Here is an 18529-nt window from a genome sequence, read left to right as displayed (position 1 = left end):
AATATGCAAATCAGACATTTAAAATGAGGCTTCATGATGTTGGAAAAAACAACATTGCATTATTTAATTTCTCTGTGATATATATTACGATATGAACATGATTTCAAAACGATATTTAAAAATAAATCTTTTTGGGGAGAATTCATAATTTTACATTGATGGATAGTGCATGTACATACAATATAAAACTAATTCAAGAATAAATGAATACATTAGAACAAAGATACAAATGAAATAAATGGTGCTTTATTGCATTGTGGAGTCTAACAGTATTGAAGTACAGAAATGAAATAATCAAATGTAAAATAACAGTGTAAAGTAATCAACATTTGATCAAACGTATACATTTTAATCTGATAAGTGGATCAAAACCTTTCAAAGTATTCAAATACAGCCATTCTTGTCTTAGGGTAATTTTGAAAAACCTTTTTGATCCACTTCAAATGTTGACTACAGCAGTCTTCATTATGTATATATATAATTAAATACCATTAATATTTGTTAAACATACAAATGCAATTATTTTTCGTGCCCAAATCGTTTAAGATTGCTTAAAATCTGACATAGTCAAAAAAGGTGTCATAAATACAGTGAGAGAAATAAGTGTCGAACATCACTTTTTGTTTCAGAAAACATATTTCTAAAGGAGCTGTTGACTTAAAATTTCCACCGGATGTTGGTAACAACCAAATAAATCCATATATTCAAAGAAAACAAATCTAATTAGTTTACAAATTAAGTTATATGTATTGCCAGGCGGAATCTGCAGACATTTTTTGCTATTTCTGCGCAGAATTTTGTTAAAAATCTTATTTTTATGTGGAATGATTTTGGGTTAAAGTAATACCCTTTTTAACTTTTATTCAATGTTTACAATGCAAATTCAATTAGATCCACTTTATTTGGTAAACAAAGCAAGTCTTCTATATAATATCTCTACTAAAAGACAGAAAATTTTACTGTACAAACTGCATTGTAAATAAATCATATCAATATTTTCACATTAGTCAATAATATTACTGTAATTTATTTCAAAACTGAATAAATATAAATGTACACACATTTACACAAGTAAATATACAATGAATGAGGAGCTAAAAATCTGTGGAATTCTGTGCGCGCAGATTCCGTGTGGCCCTAGTTATTTGTAATAAAATTAAATGACACGGAAAAGTATTGAACACATGAAGAAAGGGAGGTGTAGAAAGGCAGTAAAAGCCCAGACAGCAGATGAAATCTCTCAGTAGTTCTTCAGCGTCCCTCTGTCCTTCGTCATTGTAAATTAATATTAGCTGCTTCAGTCCTACATCTACACTAGCAGCATGATGAAGATGAAACCAGAGTGGACATTTTAGCAAAACAATGATCCAAAACACAGCCAAGGAAAGTCTCAAATGCTTTCAGAGAAAGAAAATCAAGCTGTAGAATGGCCCAGCAAATCACCGGACTTGAATCCAATAGAAAATACAAAATAAAGATCAGATTGGATAGACGAGACCCACAGAACATGAAGATTTTACACAGAAGTCTGTTAAAAAAAACTCAAACCTGAGCAATGCATGTGACTTTATTCTCTTTATATGAGAGGTTTCTTTAAGCTGCCATCAAAAAAAGCCTTTTATTTAAAGTATTGACTACATTTCAGTAGTTCAGAACTTTCTCCTTGTGTCATTCTATTGTTATAACACACAACTTTTTTTTGTTATATTTTCTTGTTTTTATTGTTTGAGTTTTTACTAAAATCTGATTCAATCCCATGTCAACAGCTCCTTTAGAAATACTTTTGCCAGGAAAAAAACATGTGTTCAATAGTTATTTCCCTCAATGTATGTGCAACATCTAATTAAAATCATTGCAAAAAAGGCAATTTATATATGAATATATGACAGGATGGCTGTGCCAAAAACAGTGTGATGATCACATCTCCAGATACTCCTTTGAGTGCCAGACCTAAATAATTATGTGTACCTCTGACTTTGGTCCAAAAAAAAAAAAAAAAAAAACACGAACACACAAGGTCACAAACTCAAACAATGAATCCTCACCTACATCAACAGAAACACCAAACGGCATGCATCACACATCCATAATGAAGCAGCATTTGATGACGCACCGCCTCATTTGAACAGCATGTGTGGGTTTGGTTTGGAGGGAGGAGAAAGAAGGACTGCCTCAGAACAGAGCTTTACGTCAGCAGACTCGCGCTCTCCATGTGCTCATGCCTCACGTGGACACAGGAGCAACGGAGAGACGGAGAACAGAGCTAGCAGCAGAGAGAGTAGCGTGCGAGCAGCGGCCCACATTCCCTCGCTAGTGTTTATCGTGCGTTTATAACCGTCGCCAGCTCCAGCTTTACAGCTCTCCAGAGCATATTAACTCAAAGGTGCATCGTTCATAAACAGGTCAACCTTCTGCCCACGCTGCTGTGCTAATTGTCAGGGCTGGAAATTAAATGATCGACTGTGACCTTGGAGCTTCTACGTCAGCTGTGTATATGTCGGTGTTAAAGGGACAGTTCACCCATGTACTGTTTGTTCAACAGAAAGAAACTGAAATAGGTTTGAGCTTATGAAAGGTTTGATCCACTGGAGAATGAGTAAATGGGGAGTCCATTTTTAGTTTGTCAGTGTCAAAAAGCCATCATAATTATTTTGCATTTTGCCTGGCAGAGCTTATGTCTACAGTCCTGATGATAACAACCAAAAAATGAGTCATTTTCATTCATTTATTCATTTTCTTTTCGACTTCGTCCCTTTATTAATCTGGGGTCGCCACAGCGGAATGAACCCCCAATTTATCCAGTATATGTTTTACGCAGCGGATGCCCTTTCAGCCGCAACCCATCTCTGGAAAACATCCATACACACTCATTCACACTCATACACTATGCACAATTTAGCCTACCCAATTCACCTGTACCGCATGTCTTTGGACTGTGTGGGTGAAACCGGAGCACCCGGAGGAAACCCACGCGAACGCAGGGAGAACATGCAAACTCCACAAAGGAAAGCCTACTAACCCAGCTGAGTCTGGAACCAGCAACCTTCTTGCTGTGCAGCGACAGCACTACCCACTGCGCCACTGCGTCGCCAATGAGTTATTTTAAGGATCGAAATCATTTCATTTACTGTTATTTTTTTTCTATATACTAAAGCCTGAGCTGATGTTTGCATTATTACACTCTCGAAAGTCAAGCAATATTAATTTTGATGCATAATTAGGCTATTTTGTAGTGTCAGAGAACAAAACCACTCACACTTACAACTATTTCAGTATATTTGTAAAACAAACTCTGATAACTCTACAAGCACACCACACAAAATTAGAACTACATCATTTCATTATTTAGAAAACTGGGAAAAAGCTATTATTTGTTTGACATCCTAAACCTGATTTTTTATTATTAATTTTTTTTCTTCACTAAATTAACAGTACCATCAGTTTACACATTTTAACATCTTTTTAGCCTGTTTCTACTGAGTGGCATGGTACGGTGCGCTTTTATTCTACTGTCAAAATGGTACCAAAAGGCAAAGCCAGACCCTCAGCTGAACACTATTGGTTTAAAGAGAAGCTTCACTAGCGTGTGCACAAGCCAGCAGAATGAAAACAAAGAAAGCGCCATTTTTAAATACACAGCTGAGCCGTTACATTGTAATAATATATACATATAATAAAGAGACATGGTCGACCTGAGCTCAAACAAACCCTGTCTATTTAGATCTTCACTCTAAACAGTTTTAAGCGCAGAATGGAAACTACAGCCCATCTTTTACAAAACTTGATTTGTTTAAAACATTTTTTGAAAATTGTTACATTTTAAAGTCTTGTCAACTAAATGGATGCTTTTTTTAACAGCATTTTATTTAATTGACACTGGATGTAAATATTATTAATGAGCGCAACTACATTCTGTGCAAATTTTGTATTCAGTGCTTCCCACAGGTTTGAAATATACTTGCGGTGGTAGCCGGATTGAAACACACCTTTTAACCATGGCACACGATACATGTGACAAAAAAGTGATTTTTAACAATATTTGTATTTATTATGACACTGTTTCTTTTCAATGGGTTGAAGTTTATTAAAAAGACTGTTAAAATAAAACTATTTTGTTAAAATAAACTATTTGTTTTACTTTTATCCTATTCAGGAGCCATGTGCATCCACTGCCAAAGCATGTTAGATATCTATAAAATATGTAATATTTCAACATTATCAAAAAAAAAATAAATAAATAAATAACTAAAAAAAAATTTATATATATATATATATATATATATATATATATATATATATATATATATATATATATATACATACAGCAAATGAGAAATAAATGACATAAAGGTATAGAAACAGACAAAATCTCTAAAAAGTAAAATAAATACACAAATTAAGTGTAGATTATTTAAATGAGGCAAATTAGTTAATTAACTGGTGTAAATACATCTTGCAGCCAATTCAGATGTAATTTTATCCTCTCTGAGTATATAGAAAAGTTTTTCTGAGTCTTTAAGATCAAAGAATTTATTATACAATGTTTCTCTAGCTCTTGCGGCTGCGCACGCAGTCAGCTGTGAAGCTAAGCGAAAGTAAATCAGGCTTAAATTAAAAATGACGACGGCTTAGAAAGCAAAACCAAAAGCCAAATCCTGTCCCCTTAGCAAAGGGTCAAAAGGGACCTTTACCTAGCACGACAAAAGGTGGAGCTAGACACACAGCTGAATGCTATTGGTTTACAGATATAACTCATTTGCTCGTGGACAAGCAGGAGAATGAAAACAAAGGAACTGCCATTTTTAAAAACACACCCGAGACATCACACCATTGTAATATATGCATATAATAACAAGCTATTATCCACCCAAGTTAAAAAACATTGCCATCATCTCGATGAACAGCCACAAAACCAAGAAGAACTATATCTGCCTTGTCCTGTTGTCGTTTTATGAGGCTGTCAAAAAGTGCGAGTGGTTTCACTTTCTCCAGAGAGCTCGGCGCACGTCTAAATTTGAAATAACGAACTTCTTGAGCTGATGATAATAACGTGCACGTAATTATTGAAGTGCTTCTGACATCCGATCCTTTCAGAAAAGTACAGATGTGAGAGTGAAGCAAATGATTCTTTCAGCAACCTAAAAGATGGCATGATTAACTATTATCATCGCCTTTTGGACTATTGTGAATTCAGAATGACGGAATTACTTTCTAACAAGGGGCTACATGTGCTGCTGAAGATTAAAGACACAGATGAGAGGTTTGCACTGACTGTGGGCTATATTTCGTGTTGTTTTTGAACCCAAATAAGGACTAAATGTATGCTGTGTGTAGTTTTTCTGTAATTGAAAGCATATCAGAGACTGTAAGGGACTGTATGTGTTCATATGTGGCATTTTTTTTTTTTTTCATATAATCGTTACAGTAGGCTTACAGTTATAATCAAATTCGTTTATAGAAATGTTAGTAATGAACATTTATACACAAGTATTTATGTGTATAAAGCATCTTGTTTTGTGATGTGCTTCTCATATGATATGTGAACGACCCGTACAGCTTTACTTTAACATTTCTTCGAGCGAGAATGACATTGTCTGAACACTTTCTGTCGTAAACCATGCCCACCTCCACTGGTACTTTTTTGGCAGTGGAAATGCAAGCCTGATAAAAAGGTGGTCCGTTCCGACCCGTACCGTACCACTCAGGGGAAACGGGCCATTAGAAACCTAGGATGGATGCATTTTTAAGCCTCAAAAAGGAGTGTCTCTGCAGAGCACATGAGAATTTCTGTGGGAGTGTTGACAGTTCTTGCGCACACACAATGAGGAGGATACGTGTAGGACGAGAGAAGATACAAAATGCATAAAAGAATGAAAATAATTGTTTTTTTAAATGTCACCAAATATACTTGAGCGGCCGTTAATATACCTCGGCAGCGCGTGATCGAATGAAACGCTAACCTACAACTTTACTAAATATTTTATATACAACAAAGTCATTACAATAAACCACCCTCTCAAGTTTCTAGACTTGCAGCATTAGAAGTTCAAGAAAATCAAAATGGATCAAGAAACAGACAACTGGGCAAAAAGACAGCACTTTTTGGTAGGAAAAGAAGCGGGGACGAGGGTAAGGAAAAAATATAATGAGCCCACATGGAGAAGAATTGGACCTGCAATATTTTGGCAGAGGTAGATGACACCATTCTGCCAGTGGAGTATGTGTGAAGAAGTGGATGTGGGTGGGGGAACAGGAGGGAAAAAATGACTACAAATCCACATCTTGTGACCCTATATTCCCAACCCATTTTCCACTGTTATTCCACAAGTCAATATGACTTGGGATTAAACTATATTGTGACTTATGGCCGTACGCGTTTGCTGGTTTTGGCATGTTTAGCTTGTTCTTATATAGGTCAGAGGAAACAAGTTCACAATCAAATCTCCATCCGCACATTTAATCATTAACTTTTACACACTGACATAACAGTCCATACCGGCTGGCCTATAAATGGAATAAGACTGTATGTGTCTCTAGGCGAAACACATAAAAACATGCCTCCATCACCACACATCTAATACCAAAACAAATATACACCACTGTGCTAAGGTCTTAGGACAACATCAGCTTGATTGGCTATGAATTTTGTAATGGTACTGTAAATATTTATCCATATTTAATTGTAAGTCTCTTCATCAAGACAGAAGCAGAAAATATGCAGATGATAGGGGTGTCACATGACCAAAATGTTAATATTCGATACCAATACCTGGTTTTTGTAACTAAATTCAGTATCAAAGCAAAGCACAAAAATCCAACAACACACTACACTACCTGACAAAAGTCTTGTCGCCTATCCAAATTTTAGGAGCAACCAATAGTAACTTCTAGTTGATCATTTGGTATCAGAAGTGGCTTATATGAAAGGCAAAGGACTCTAGATTACACCTATTTTACCCAAATAAAATATGATCATGCCTTGACATTTAATTATTTAATTAGGACAGTAAGGTCTGACTTTGCTTAGGCAAAAGTCTTTTTTTAGTTTTACTTTAAAAAAAACATTTTAAAATTGCACTTTTTATATACAACATAGGCCTAAACATCTAGTATCTGGTTCAAGTCGCAATTCAAGAGAAATATAAACTGATTATTTAAACTAAAACTACATCTCTCATTTGATCCAAAAAAAACTTCAATATTTATTATGAAAACAAAGGGGGCTTTGCACAGTACATTTTAAAGATAATTTGGATTTCATAATGTAAACATTCTTAAAGAAGTATTCTTATCATAGTGGTATTTTAACTATACTACGACACCTTACATACACCATACATACATAAATATTTAATGCTACAGGGAAAGGCCCTAATCAATTTCAAATTGAATATAAAGTTTATGAGCATTGATCATTTTATTATGATAGCATTTGCCATTTTAGAAATGTAAAGAATATGATAATATGATGATGATAATAATAATGTTAAGAAAGAAATGTATTAAATTATGATACAGATGCAAATATCATAGTTCCACTGGGGTTATGCTATTTGTAAAAGTCTTTAAGTATGGCTCTACATGTGACATCTGTTATGCATTAAGGTTTTCATTAAATTAAGGGTGATTTAGTTAAGTATTTATAATGATATGTTTCATTAGTCCTTCATTTTTGGGATTATGTTAAGGTGAAATGATGAATTATGCAGGATACCAAAAAAGTGTGTCATCTTGTTGCTTTTGCACGTATTCTGGTATTACAGAAACTATGCTTGTGTTGTAAATTACTTCAAAACTGTCAAAAGTTGAATGCTGGACCATCAGAAGTGCCCCGTTTGCTTGGATAAGATGAAGAAAAACTGAAAACGTTTTGACCTTAAATTCTAACAAGGAAAGACAAGTGTTGATTTTGGGAGAACCATTCTGTTAACAGCCCATAACGGTCTTGAAGCAAAATATGTTCATCATCATTATATTATTTCCTTCAACCAGATGCACATAAAAGCCTTGTTGTAAAGCACACATGCTCAGCTCATCTCTGCCCTACCTGGATGTAGCGGAGGGCACTTCTCAGGACACTCAGATTGGAGGTTTTCTTTTCATCCACATTCGGAACGTTCCTCTTGAGGGTCTCAAAACATTCTTTCAGATGTGCTCGTCTGTGACAGACAGAAAAAACACTGATTGTTCTTTTTCTCATGTTTTGAGCACAGCAAATGAGAGTTTTATCATGTTTGCAATGGAAGAAATAGCCGTAAAACATCAACAGAAGACTGTTTTGCAACATCGTATTTGCTACTATGGTTACTAACAGGGCAAAGGCCTCTGAGCCAATAAAAACAAACAGTGCACTAATTGCGAAGCGAGCAAGGGTTAATGCGTTTGTGATCAGTCCTGCAGGCAAACGACTGACATTAAATCAACTGCACTGACTCCAAATACACTGCTTCTGTTTGTCGTAATGAACAAGCATGAAAAAAAAACACAAACAGAAGTTCACCCACCTGTTCTTTTCCAGCTTGTTATGAACTTCTCGAGTTCCGGCTCTGCAGGAAAGATATTGCACATTGTTTATAGACTGCATGTAAACTTTTATAAATCAATCGAGATATTTCATATGAGTCACTTGCATGTGTGTAGGAAGTTCACAGTAAAAAGTGGTCCACGAGTCTCCTGAATCCGAATGGTAACTTTAATGAACAACAAAGCAAAACATCACTGAAAATTAGGGGCGCAGCACTACAATGATATGCAAGGGATAATGTACATCTAGACTGGTGTGTTCTCGCCGAATAAACCCCCGCTGATTATTCATGACTGAAGGGCTTTATTCTGTGAAAACAACTGCCTAGATGTAAATTATCCATTTATTACACAGCTACTTGACACAAAATTAAACAGTTAGAAAACACTGATCTGCGCTGTAATCATTTATTCGCTCTTTAATTAAACGTAGAAAGAGAAATGGCTGAATGGAGCCTACACTAACCTATGTACAGTCACAAGATGATGCCAAGATCAGAAGTGTGAGAACAGTAGCGTGGAAGATTAGCATGTAAATGAATATAAATACGCTCACTAACTGGCAAGATGATTTGTAGTATGTGGATGAGCCTATGTTATTAATTTAATTGCTTGTTATGGGAATAACATATTATGGAATGTTGTGATTGACCAATCAGAATCAAGTGCTCCAAAGTGCCGCATAAAATAAATCAATACAATTACTTCTCCACTAATGCCAGATACTTCATGTAGCCTTGGAGAACATGCACACAGAGATGTATTTTGCTCAAATTTATTGGTAACGTTTAACACCTTGTAACAAAGACCACAGATGCGCAAAACAGCGGGTGTAAAAGTGTCAATGTTATAAAATGCTTTGGGTTCATTGTTTTTGGTTTGATGGGCTGTGTTAAAAACTGGTCAAGCAATGAAATTGGAGTGTTTGTTCAAGTGCCTTAAGCTGCTGAAGTCACCGTACAACACGACTTTGTGGCGCTCAAGCACAAAACAGTCTAGTCGATAACACAAGAACTACAGATCGAATAGAATTTGATGAGTTTCATTTCATTTCACTTCATTTTATTTTACGTGACTTTTTCCAACAAATGTTTGACCAGGTGTTTATGTGCTGTATTGGAGGAGGGTAAACAGAAGTGGAAAAGCTTACGTTATAAATTCTCAAGGAAAACCATGAGGGTTACATCACCTTCTGTAAAACAAGTGAGTGTCAGAAATGTAAGGTTGTGTAGCGCCGCCTTGTGTACCGGGGGATTTCTGCTTTTCATTAAGTAATTGAGTGAGAAGATTTTTCTTCTTATTTTTTTTTAAAACATAAATTTGTGGTTAGAATTGGCACAGTGTTTTGAAATGTATGAAACAATCAGTCTGCCACTGAACAAAAATGAAATACAATAGTATCAAACTGAACTGTATGGAAAAACTTGTATTGTTCCACAACTTATAGCAAATTATTCCTCACTGCCGAATTAGTTGATGACAATAATCAACTTTAGGTGGTTAAATTAAATTTCTAAATGCATACTATAGTAAATGCAGATGTGTAGATGAGTTTACACCGTGATATGTAAATAAGTAGGCGTGGCTAACTTGCATGCAGAGCGCTTGAACCCACCCAAGACACTACACTGAGGGAAACGCTGAGAGATTGTCGAAAACAGTATTGTGTTTCCATATTTACATTTTCAAATTTAAGTCGTTTCCCTGTTATTCAAGTGGCATTTACTTTATACCTGTGAAAAGATGTTAACTGAGGAAGGTGTATAGTAAGGTTTTTCCACAAAACTGTGAAATGTAACAGTGGTATAAAGTGGAGGAACTATGAAGCCCATTTGTATGGAAAAACCCGGAAGTGAGTTAGCATTTTAGCAGTTCCGGTTCCCTCATCCCAAAGTCAATGAGTTTTATGACTGGGATTTCAGTTAAATTGCTTGAATAAGGTCCATGGCTAACAAACTCAAGATACTTTTACGTTTCATTCTACGGCATAAAACACATCAGCTACTTCACACTCTTGATTTTTTTAAAAGACGGTTGCGCTTTTTAAAAAGACGGTTGCTATCAAGCTACTAACTGGGACTACAGGTGGTGTCGGAGACATTATACGTCATCAAGCTGAGCTGGTCTGGAACACAGAACACTTGCGTTGGGCATTTGGATTTTTCTGTTATTTAAGTATTTTTAAATAGTGTTTTATAGTTTGTAGTATTTTTCTAATTGGGAATTCATTTTGTGTAGATAATGCCTTCACTTTTAGAGACTGTCTAGACAGATTAATTTGTTGATCATTTATTTTAAATAAATGATTTTATGGGGATACAGCTTACCAGTGCATCCTGTCTCTTTCCTGCTCCCAGTAATGCGAATATGTGAATAAATGTGTAAGAAATGCATACATGTTAACTGTCATTTTAACGTGATCAATTGATTTTGTCAGGTTTTTTCTTCATCTGAACACATTAACTCTGTCATAACTGTAATATTTACACTCCTCAAAATTTGTAGCATATGTGACTGTATAGGTTGCTTTTCGCTGTATTTCGTGACAAAAAAAGAATATTGAATGTTGTTCTGTGTTTATGGTGGAACTTGCAGGCGTATAGACTTGTCCCTCACGCCTCATATCTGTCGTCTGTTACTAAGGTAAGTGGGCTGTTTGCACGCGAGCGATACACTTATTTAAATATTCATTCAGAGCCTTATGTTAGCTTTTCAATTCTTGCGTGCTAAAAGCTGTATTTTCATGTGAGAATTATCCGGCTGGACAAAACGTGTAAGTGTAATGAACAGTGTTTGAACACAGAGCTTATTATTTGCAATCTTCGAAAAGCATATGGGAAAATCCTAAAGGGAATTTATTGAGGGAACCAGTTTTATGCTAGCAGCCGATTAGCCTACAAGGTGACGTCATAGTTCCTCCTCTCTATTTGTTGTTGGGCTTTGGCAACCAGTGGTTGAACTAAGTACAGCACTGCTCATTCAAAACAAGTTTTCTTGTGCATTGTGGATTGTTTGGTAATGGTGTTAGCTGCTCAGCTAATGTTTACATTTGTTATACATATACTTTTTATTAATTAAAAACCACCTGTTGTGGATTTTTCTAACTCTGTATCTTCGTCTCATTTCGGAGGCTTCTGCTGTCCACGGGAGGTCACGTTTTTGGCCACAAAAAATAATGCAGCCTTCAAGACTGAACTGAAATAGTGTGTTTTCCACCCAGGCAACCCAGGGGGCTAAAATATAATTGGTTAAACTGGCAGCGGGCTGGTTATAGAGACTAAAACAAACAAAGACGTTCTGACACAGAAAGCACATTTTCAAAGGAGAATAACTGACTTCAGCATAGTTTTTCAGATAAACAAATATATTCCATGTTCTTAAATATCTTTTCGTATTTAATCAAATATTATCGTATTTCTAAAACATACAGACAGCCATACCTTCAATCCAAGTTCATATATAATTTACAACTTGAATCTAGGTCCACATAAAAGAAAAAAAATGAAACAAGGTAAAGTCTGATGTATTAACATATGCTTACTAAGTAAAGGTTTATAATTACACAAAGCCTTTCTGTTGATTTTCAGGAATAACTAGGCAACCTACAGTATTTATATAACTTGATCATTATCATTAAAAATATCATTATAAAATTCAAGTGAAATGGAATTCGTCATACTACTCACTCCTATCTTTAATGTTTTTGAGGCACACATTAAATAAATTGTAAGGTTTTTATATGAGGGTTTGTAAAAGGTGATATCAAAAATGACAGTGTTTGCAGCCTACAAACACCAGTATTATTTCCCGTCATGCAGCGTTCAGGACAGCAGCCTGGTTTTGAAAATCTAACAAAACAGCGAAAATCATTTCATTGAGTTATGATTACAGACATCTGTCCCACAATTTAATCTCAATTGATATGAAAAAAACACATTATCGCTTTCTTGTGGGCCTGCGCATTCGAAATGAAACAAATCAAAATATGGCTTTGTGCTTTTACATCTGTTTTATTTTTTACGCGCGAGCAGCACTTTATTTGCTGATGTTTGCGAGGTCTCGGAGAGGCTCGGTTTGCAGTAAATGCCACTCCACATACACTCTGTATCTGTAGGTGCAGGTCACTTAAACATCAATTTAAAAATTCAACACACGCCCATATTCATGCCATAATTGCTCATAAACCAACTAGTTATTGCAGTTTCACTGAGCAAATGTAGCCATTTTAATTAAGAGCTTGATTTTGTTGCTGTTTTGACTTATTTGATTTAATTCTAAAGTTTTAATAATTATGTTTTTGTCTTTTTAAATATTTTTTCCAAATATGTCTAAACTTTATTCATTTTATATTTTTTAGTTGAGATATTTATGGATAGTTCACCCAAAATAAAAGTTACTCACCCTAAAGTGAATCCAGATCTTTAAGATTGAGTTTCTTTATTATTTTGAACACTAAAGAAGACATTTTGAAGAATGTGGAAAGAATGTAACCATTGACTTCCGTAGTATTTGTTTTTCCTGCTATGAAAGTCAATGTTTGCAGGTTTAGAACAAGTGAAGTATGAGTACATGATGACAGAATTAAAATTTTAGGTGAACTATCACTTTAATTTTCTGAATATGAGAGATATTTGGCAAACAAATTACATTAAATAAGATTGAGTCTCATAAAGTATACATTTCTTTTCAGTCAAGCTTTTTTATTGTATTTCAAGTAATTATGTTTTAAATTATTAGTTTTAAAGAACTATAATAGCACTAATGATAATAATAACATCCTTAATAAATAAATAAATTAATTAATTAGTTAAAATTATTAATAGGGGCTAATATAAAAAGTAAATATACAAGGGCTCCCTGCAGGTTCCCATAAAAACAAAAGATTAATGATTGCATGAAAACAAAGAAACACTACAATTGTATTTTGTTTTATTAACAACAAATATGTTATAATAAATACAATTTTAGTAAAAAATTACATGTATAGCAAATGTATTTTATTATATCAATATTTTGTAAATATTTAGAAAATTTCTTCATTTTCATTTATTAATAAATATAATAAGCTTTGTCCTAATCATTTTTTATAACAATAATAATAATAATAATAATAATAATAATAATAATAATAATAATAATAATAATAATAATAATATATTATTATTATTATTATTATTATTATCATCATCATATGTGACACTGGACCACAAAACCAGTCATAAGAGTACATTTTTTGAAATTGAGATTTATACATCATCTGAATAAGCTTTGCACTGATGAATGGTTTGTTTGGATAGGACAATATTAGACCAACTATTAGAAAATCTGGGATCTGAATCATCTTTAAAGTTTTCTAAATGAACTGCTTAGGAATGCACATTACTAAACAAAAAGTAAAGTTTTGATATATTTTGAATATATTCATTACACTTATTTTTTGGATACATTTACAAAATATCTTTATGGAACATGATCATTACTATAAAGATTACTATAATTATTTTTGGCATAAATAAAAATCCAAAATGTTGACCCACACAGTGTAGTTTGGGCTATTGCTACAAATTCACCAGTGAAATATAAGACTGCTTTGGTCACATAAATTCTACTGTAGCAAGATTTTCATTTAGTTATTTATTATTATTAATTAATATATTTGATGTTAATATTTTTACTAAGTCCCATTTATATATTAGTTCATTGTTACGATAATTTTTTTATAAGTACTAGTAACAGGAGTAGTATTTTTGAGATTTTTATTCAGACCCCCTAGTTTTTCATAATTTTCAAATTTAATTTTTTGCTATAAAAATTACTGATTTTATGGTGGTAATTCCCAGACAATTCTGCGATAAAACACACACACGTATATATAATCTATTATACATCATATCATAATTATATATCTTACTTATTTTATATTTTTATTTACCATACTATTAGGTAGTCTACACTATGTTAGGTGTGCAATCTGACACAATGACAATGACACAAACCATAAAAATAAAAGCTTCTTTAATTTTGGTCTCTTCAAACTCGTCAAAAAACTCGCTTTCTATTAACGGCAGGGAAATCCTTTCTCTATTTGACGCACATCATAATCCACGCTTGTTAAGTGTGAAGTCACGCGAATTGGCTTCTGGGTCCAAGCGCTATATCAAACTGTATGGTGAGACTCAACAAATGGTAAAAATAAACATTTACAACACGATGTAATACTTTCGAAAATCACGATCGCCATAAACGACCATAATATTCGGCCATAAACTAATATTTTCTCAATTCAAATGAGTAGTGGCTTGGACCCTGAAACAGTATTCCATACATCATGACTTAACAAGTGGATACCAGCCATACATGTAAAGCAAAACTAACGGCCGTCATCCTTGAACTAATCTCTATCACTGTTTGCTTTTCTGTCTGTTCCATTGCTCCGTTTGTTAGATGTTTGCTCGCACTTTCTTTTGCAGTCTGAAGTGCGTCAAACGCACAAATGCACAATTCACGCCGTGTCATTCACCCGATTTGCGCCACAGGATGTCTAATCGCATCTTTGCATCGACTTCACATGTAAATCACTCGCGTTTGATGTTTCATCCACGTCTGCTTACTGCACTGGCTGCAAAACAATCCCCCCCTTCCATGTAATGTTAGGATTGTGAGTGCGCAGGAGAGATGTCATTTTTTGAAAGACACGTCTATAAGCCATGTAAAACAATTAATCGCAAATTGAAATGAATATAATTTGATTATATGGTTTGGAAATGGATATTATGAGATTTACATTTTTGTGATAATTTTGCATTTAAATGAAGAATTTTGCAGGATCGCAAAAATTTGCAACTTATTGTTCATTTTGCATTGGATTCACCGATTGCGAAAAACTAGGGGGTCTGATTATTCCTACTATTATTGTTTTTTATTATTATATTAGAGGAAAACAACCACTGCAAATATGAATTTTTGATTTAATATAATTCAATAATTAAATATAATTTATATATATATAGAATTTAATAATTTAATATAATTTCTTGTTAACAAACACACAGAATACGACTCACCCTCCAGGTCTCCTCTTCCCATCAAGATTTCGAGGATCCTCCATTGTGGCTCCATTGGGCCGGGCCGGCTGTCCCAATTGCCCCGGCTGCCCCTGTGGTGGCGTGGGCTGGGTCTGGGTGAGTGTGGGCTGGGGCAGCAGGTGTTGCTGGGCTGTGATGATGGAGGCTGGAAAGGGCTGCAGGAGGCCCTGTGTCTGCACTGTTTGTGGACTGTTGTTGGGCAGAGCTACACTGTTAGTCTCTGCCTTCACATGAGCGATCAGATGCCGGTGCTGCAGTGGAGGCGAGAGCGTGTCTTTGCTTTGGGACAGAGCGCTGGTCAGCGGCGAGACCACGGGCAGGGCGGGAGCCGTGTGCAAGGCAGCGGCGGACTGAATTTGAGGAACTGCAGGGCTGGCAGAGACCACCGGGATGGGGATGACGGTGATGGGAACAGCAGGAGGAAGCGGAGGCGGAGGCACCGGAGGCTGCTGCTGCTGCTGGCGCTGAGGTTCAAGCCTCAGCTCTTCTGTCCAGGTCACATGATTGAGTTGGACGGACTGGATAACAGGAGCTGAAAGCTTGTGCTCGGCCTCACGGGACAGAAGAGCCTTCTCTCGCCGCTCCTCCTCTTCTGGAGAAAAAAAAAACAGATGAAATGTTAAAACTTTTCAATTATTGTTGTCATTTTTACTGTCATTATTACTATCATCACAGAAAAAAGGTCGCAGGTTTGAGTCCCATCTTAAACAGTTGGCATATCTGTGTGGAGTTTGCAAGTTCTCCCGCGTTCGTGTGGGTTTCCTACGGGTGCTCCGGTTTCCTCCACAGTCCAAAGACATACACTATAGGTGAATTGAATAAACTAAATTGGCCGTAGTGTATGTGTGTGAATAAGTGTGTATAGGTGTTTTCCATTACTGGGTTGCAGCTGAAAGGGCACCCGCTGCGTTAAACATATACCGGAATAGTTAGTGGTTCATTCCGCTGTGGCGACCCCTGATAAATAAGGGACCAAGCCGGATGAAAATGAATGAATGAAATATTTGCTTCATTTTGTTAATATTTAAGACCTTCAGTATAATATTAATATGCTTTCTACTGTTATGCATGTTGTATATGTTTTACATTCTCTTATTCATATACTTTGACCTCTCCACTCAGTTACCTTTATAGGCACACCTGGCTGTGCCCTTTTTTCAATGTTTTTTATTCCGTTTTCTCAGTTTTTCATTCATATATGATTCCATGTCATTTGTGCACCTCTTTGCATAATCTAAATAAATAAATAATCAAAAAAAACATGTTAAAGAGAGACATTTTTAGGAATTGTAGAATACTGAAATTAATGAAGGAGGATTTGTATGACTGATGTAGATTTAATGACTCGTTCCATTTACCAACAACCAGGGCTGTTGCACAACACAGGTGGGTGGCCTGGTGGCTAGAGCCACTGCCCCTTTGCCTTCATTGGCTGAGGTGGCCCTCTTGCTCAATCGCCAACCCCCTTCCCCCATTTTCTATTCATATCAAACATTTAAGTGAATTTTTAATAAAATCATGGTGTACACAACTTTCTCTGGACTTGCTGCATCACAGACACCAATATGTTAACAATTTATTTAAAAAATTATCACTTTCTGGCCATCGAATAGGCATGGATATACAGTTTAAGTCAGAACTATTAGCCCCCCTGAAATATTTAACCCCCCTGTTTATTTTTTTCCCTAATTTCTGTTTAACGTAGAGAAGATTTTTTTCAACACATTTCTAAACATAATAGTTTTCATAACTCATTTCTAATGACTGCTTTATTTTATCTTTGCCATGACGACAGCACATAATATTTTACTAGATATTTATCAAGACACCTCTATACAGCTTAAAGTGACATTTAAAGGCTTAACTAGGTTAATTAGGTTAACTAGGCAGGTTAGGGTAATTAGGCAAGTTATTGTATAATGATGGTTTGTTCTGTAGACTATCGAAAAATATACAGCTTATAGGGGCTAATAATTTTGACCTTAAAATGGTGTTTAAAAAATTTAAAACTGCTTCTATTCTAGCCGAAATAAAACAAATAAGACTTTCTTTAGAAGCAAAAATATTATCAGACATACTGTGAACATTTCCTTGCTCTGTTGAACATCATTTGGGAAATAATGAAAAAAGAAAAAAAATTCAAAGGGGGGCTAATAATTCTGACTTCAACTGTATATTAGGGCTGCACGATATAAAAAAAGAGAGAGAGAGAGAGAGAGAGAGAGAGAGAGAGAGAGAGAGAGAGAGAGAGAGAGAGAGAGAGAGAGAGAGAGAGAGAGAGAGAGAGAGAGAGAGAGAGAGAGAGAGAGAGAGAGAGAGAGAGCAATAATGATTTTCATTCCAGTTTTACATTGCTTTGTTAACATTTATTATTACCATTTGTTGAGTCTCTCCTTATGGTTCGTGGGATGTCACACTTAACAAGCGGATTAAAATGTTACAGTTTATAAAATAAAGTTATTTTATTGGCTTGTGTGTTTTTTGTTGTTGTTGTTTTAAATCGGTAACATTTAAGTTGCAGAGTTACATTTATAATAAATTTATAATGAAATAATAAATAAGTATTACAAAGCATTTTCAGTTTCTGTTTTGGTTTTCAGTCTAACGTAAAACCATTCCATATGTTATAATAGTGGAACAAATGTAACTCATCACCAAATATGTTTTCTTTAATGAACATAATGTTATGTATTAAGACCATATCCACTGGTCACCCTGCTATTGGATATCAAAAAATCCAAACTAATACTTGCATTGCTTTTGTTCTTAAGACAATAAGGAGATTAGCACCATAAGCACTGATTGTCACAGCATAATCAAAATGATATGTCTTGTCTTGTAGTTATTAATCTTCCTCACACTTAATATACTTATTCCTCAGACAAATTATTAATTCATCAATCAATTTCAAATTGTGTTTA

The 18529-nt window shown here is 35.0% G+C and overlaps 1 protein-coding gene across 2 annotated transcripts in view; it reads right to left on the bottom strand.

Moving 5' to 3' along the window:
* Nucleotides 1-18529, bottom strand: part of mntb (MAX network transcriptional repressor b) — a 40986-nt gene that overhangs the window by 17211 nt on the left and 5246 nt on the right. Inside the window, exons 2-5 of one of the 2 annotated variants that reach the window (XM_056445750.1) lie at nucleotides 15588-16200; nucleotides 8631-8690; nucleotides 8505-8546; nucleotides 8048-8159 (exon numbers count right to left, since the gene is read on the bottom strand). In XM_056445750.1, coding sequence (XP_056301725.1) covers nucleotides 8048-8159; nucleotides 8505-8546; nucleotides 8631-8690; nucleotides 15588-16200 — 827 coding nt within the window. The remainder of the gene's footprint in view (nucleotides 1-8047; nucleotides 8160-8504; nucleotides 8547-8630; nucleotides 8691-15587; nucleotides 16201-18529) is intronic. The other variant, XM_056445751.1, reaches the window with a different exon arrangement.

Source organism: Danio aesculapii, chromosome 21, assembly GCF_903798145.1.
Source record: "Danio aesculapii chromosome 21, fDanAes4.1, whole genome shotgun sequence".
In the NCBI taxonomy this organism is placed as follows: domain Eukaryota; kingdom Metazoa; phylum Chordata; class Actinopteri; order Cypriniformes; family Danionidae; genus Danio; species Danio aesculapii.
The sequence above is the reverse complement of the archived record's forward strand: the minus strand, read 5'-3'. Positions and strand labels throughout refer to the sequence as shown.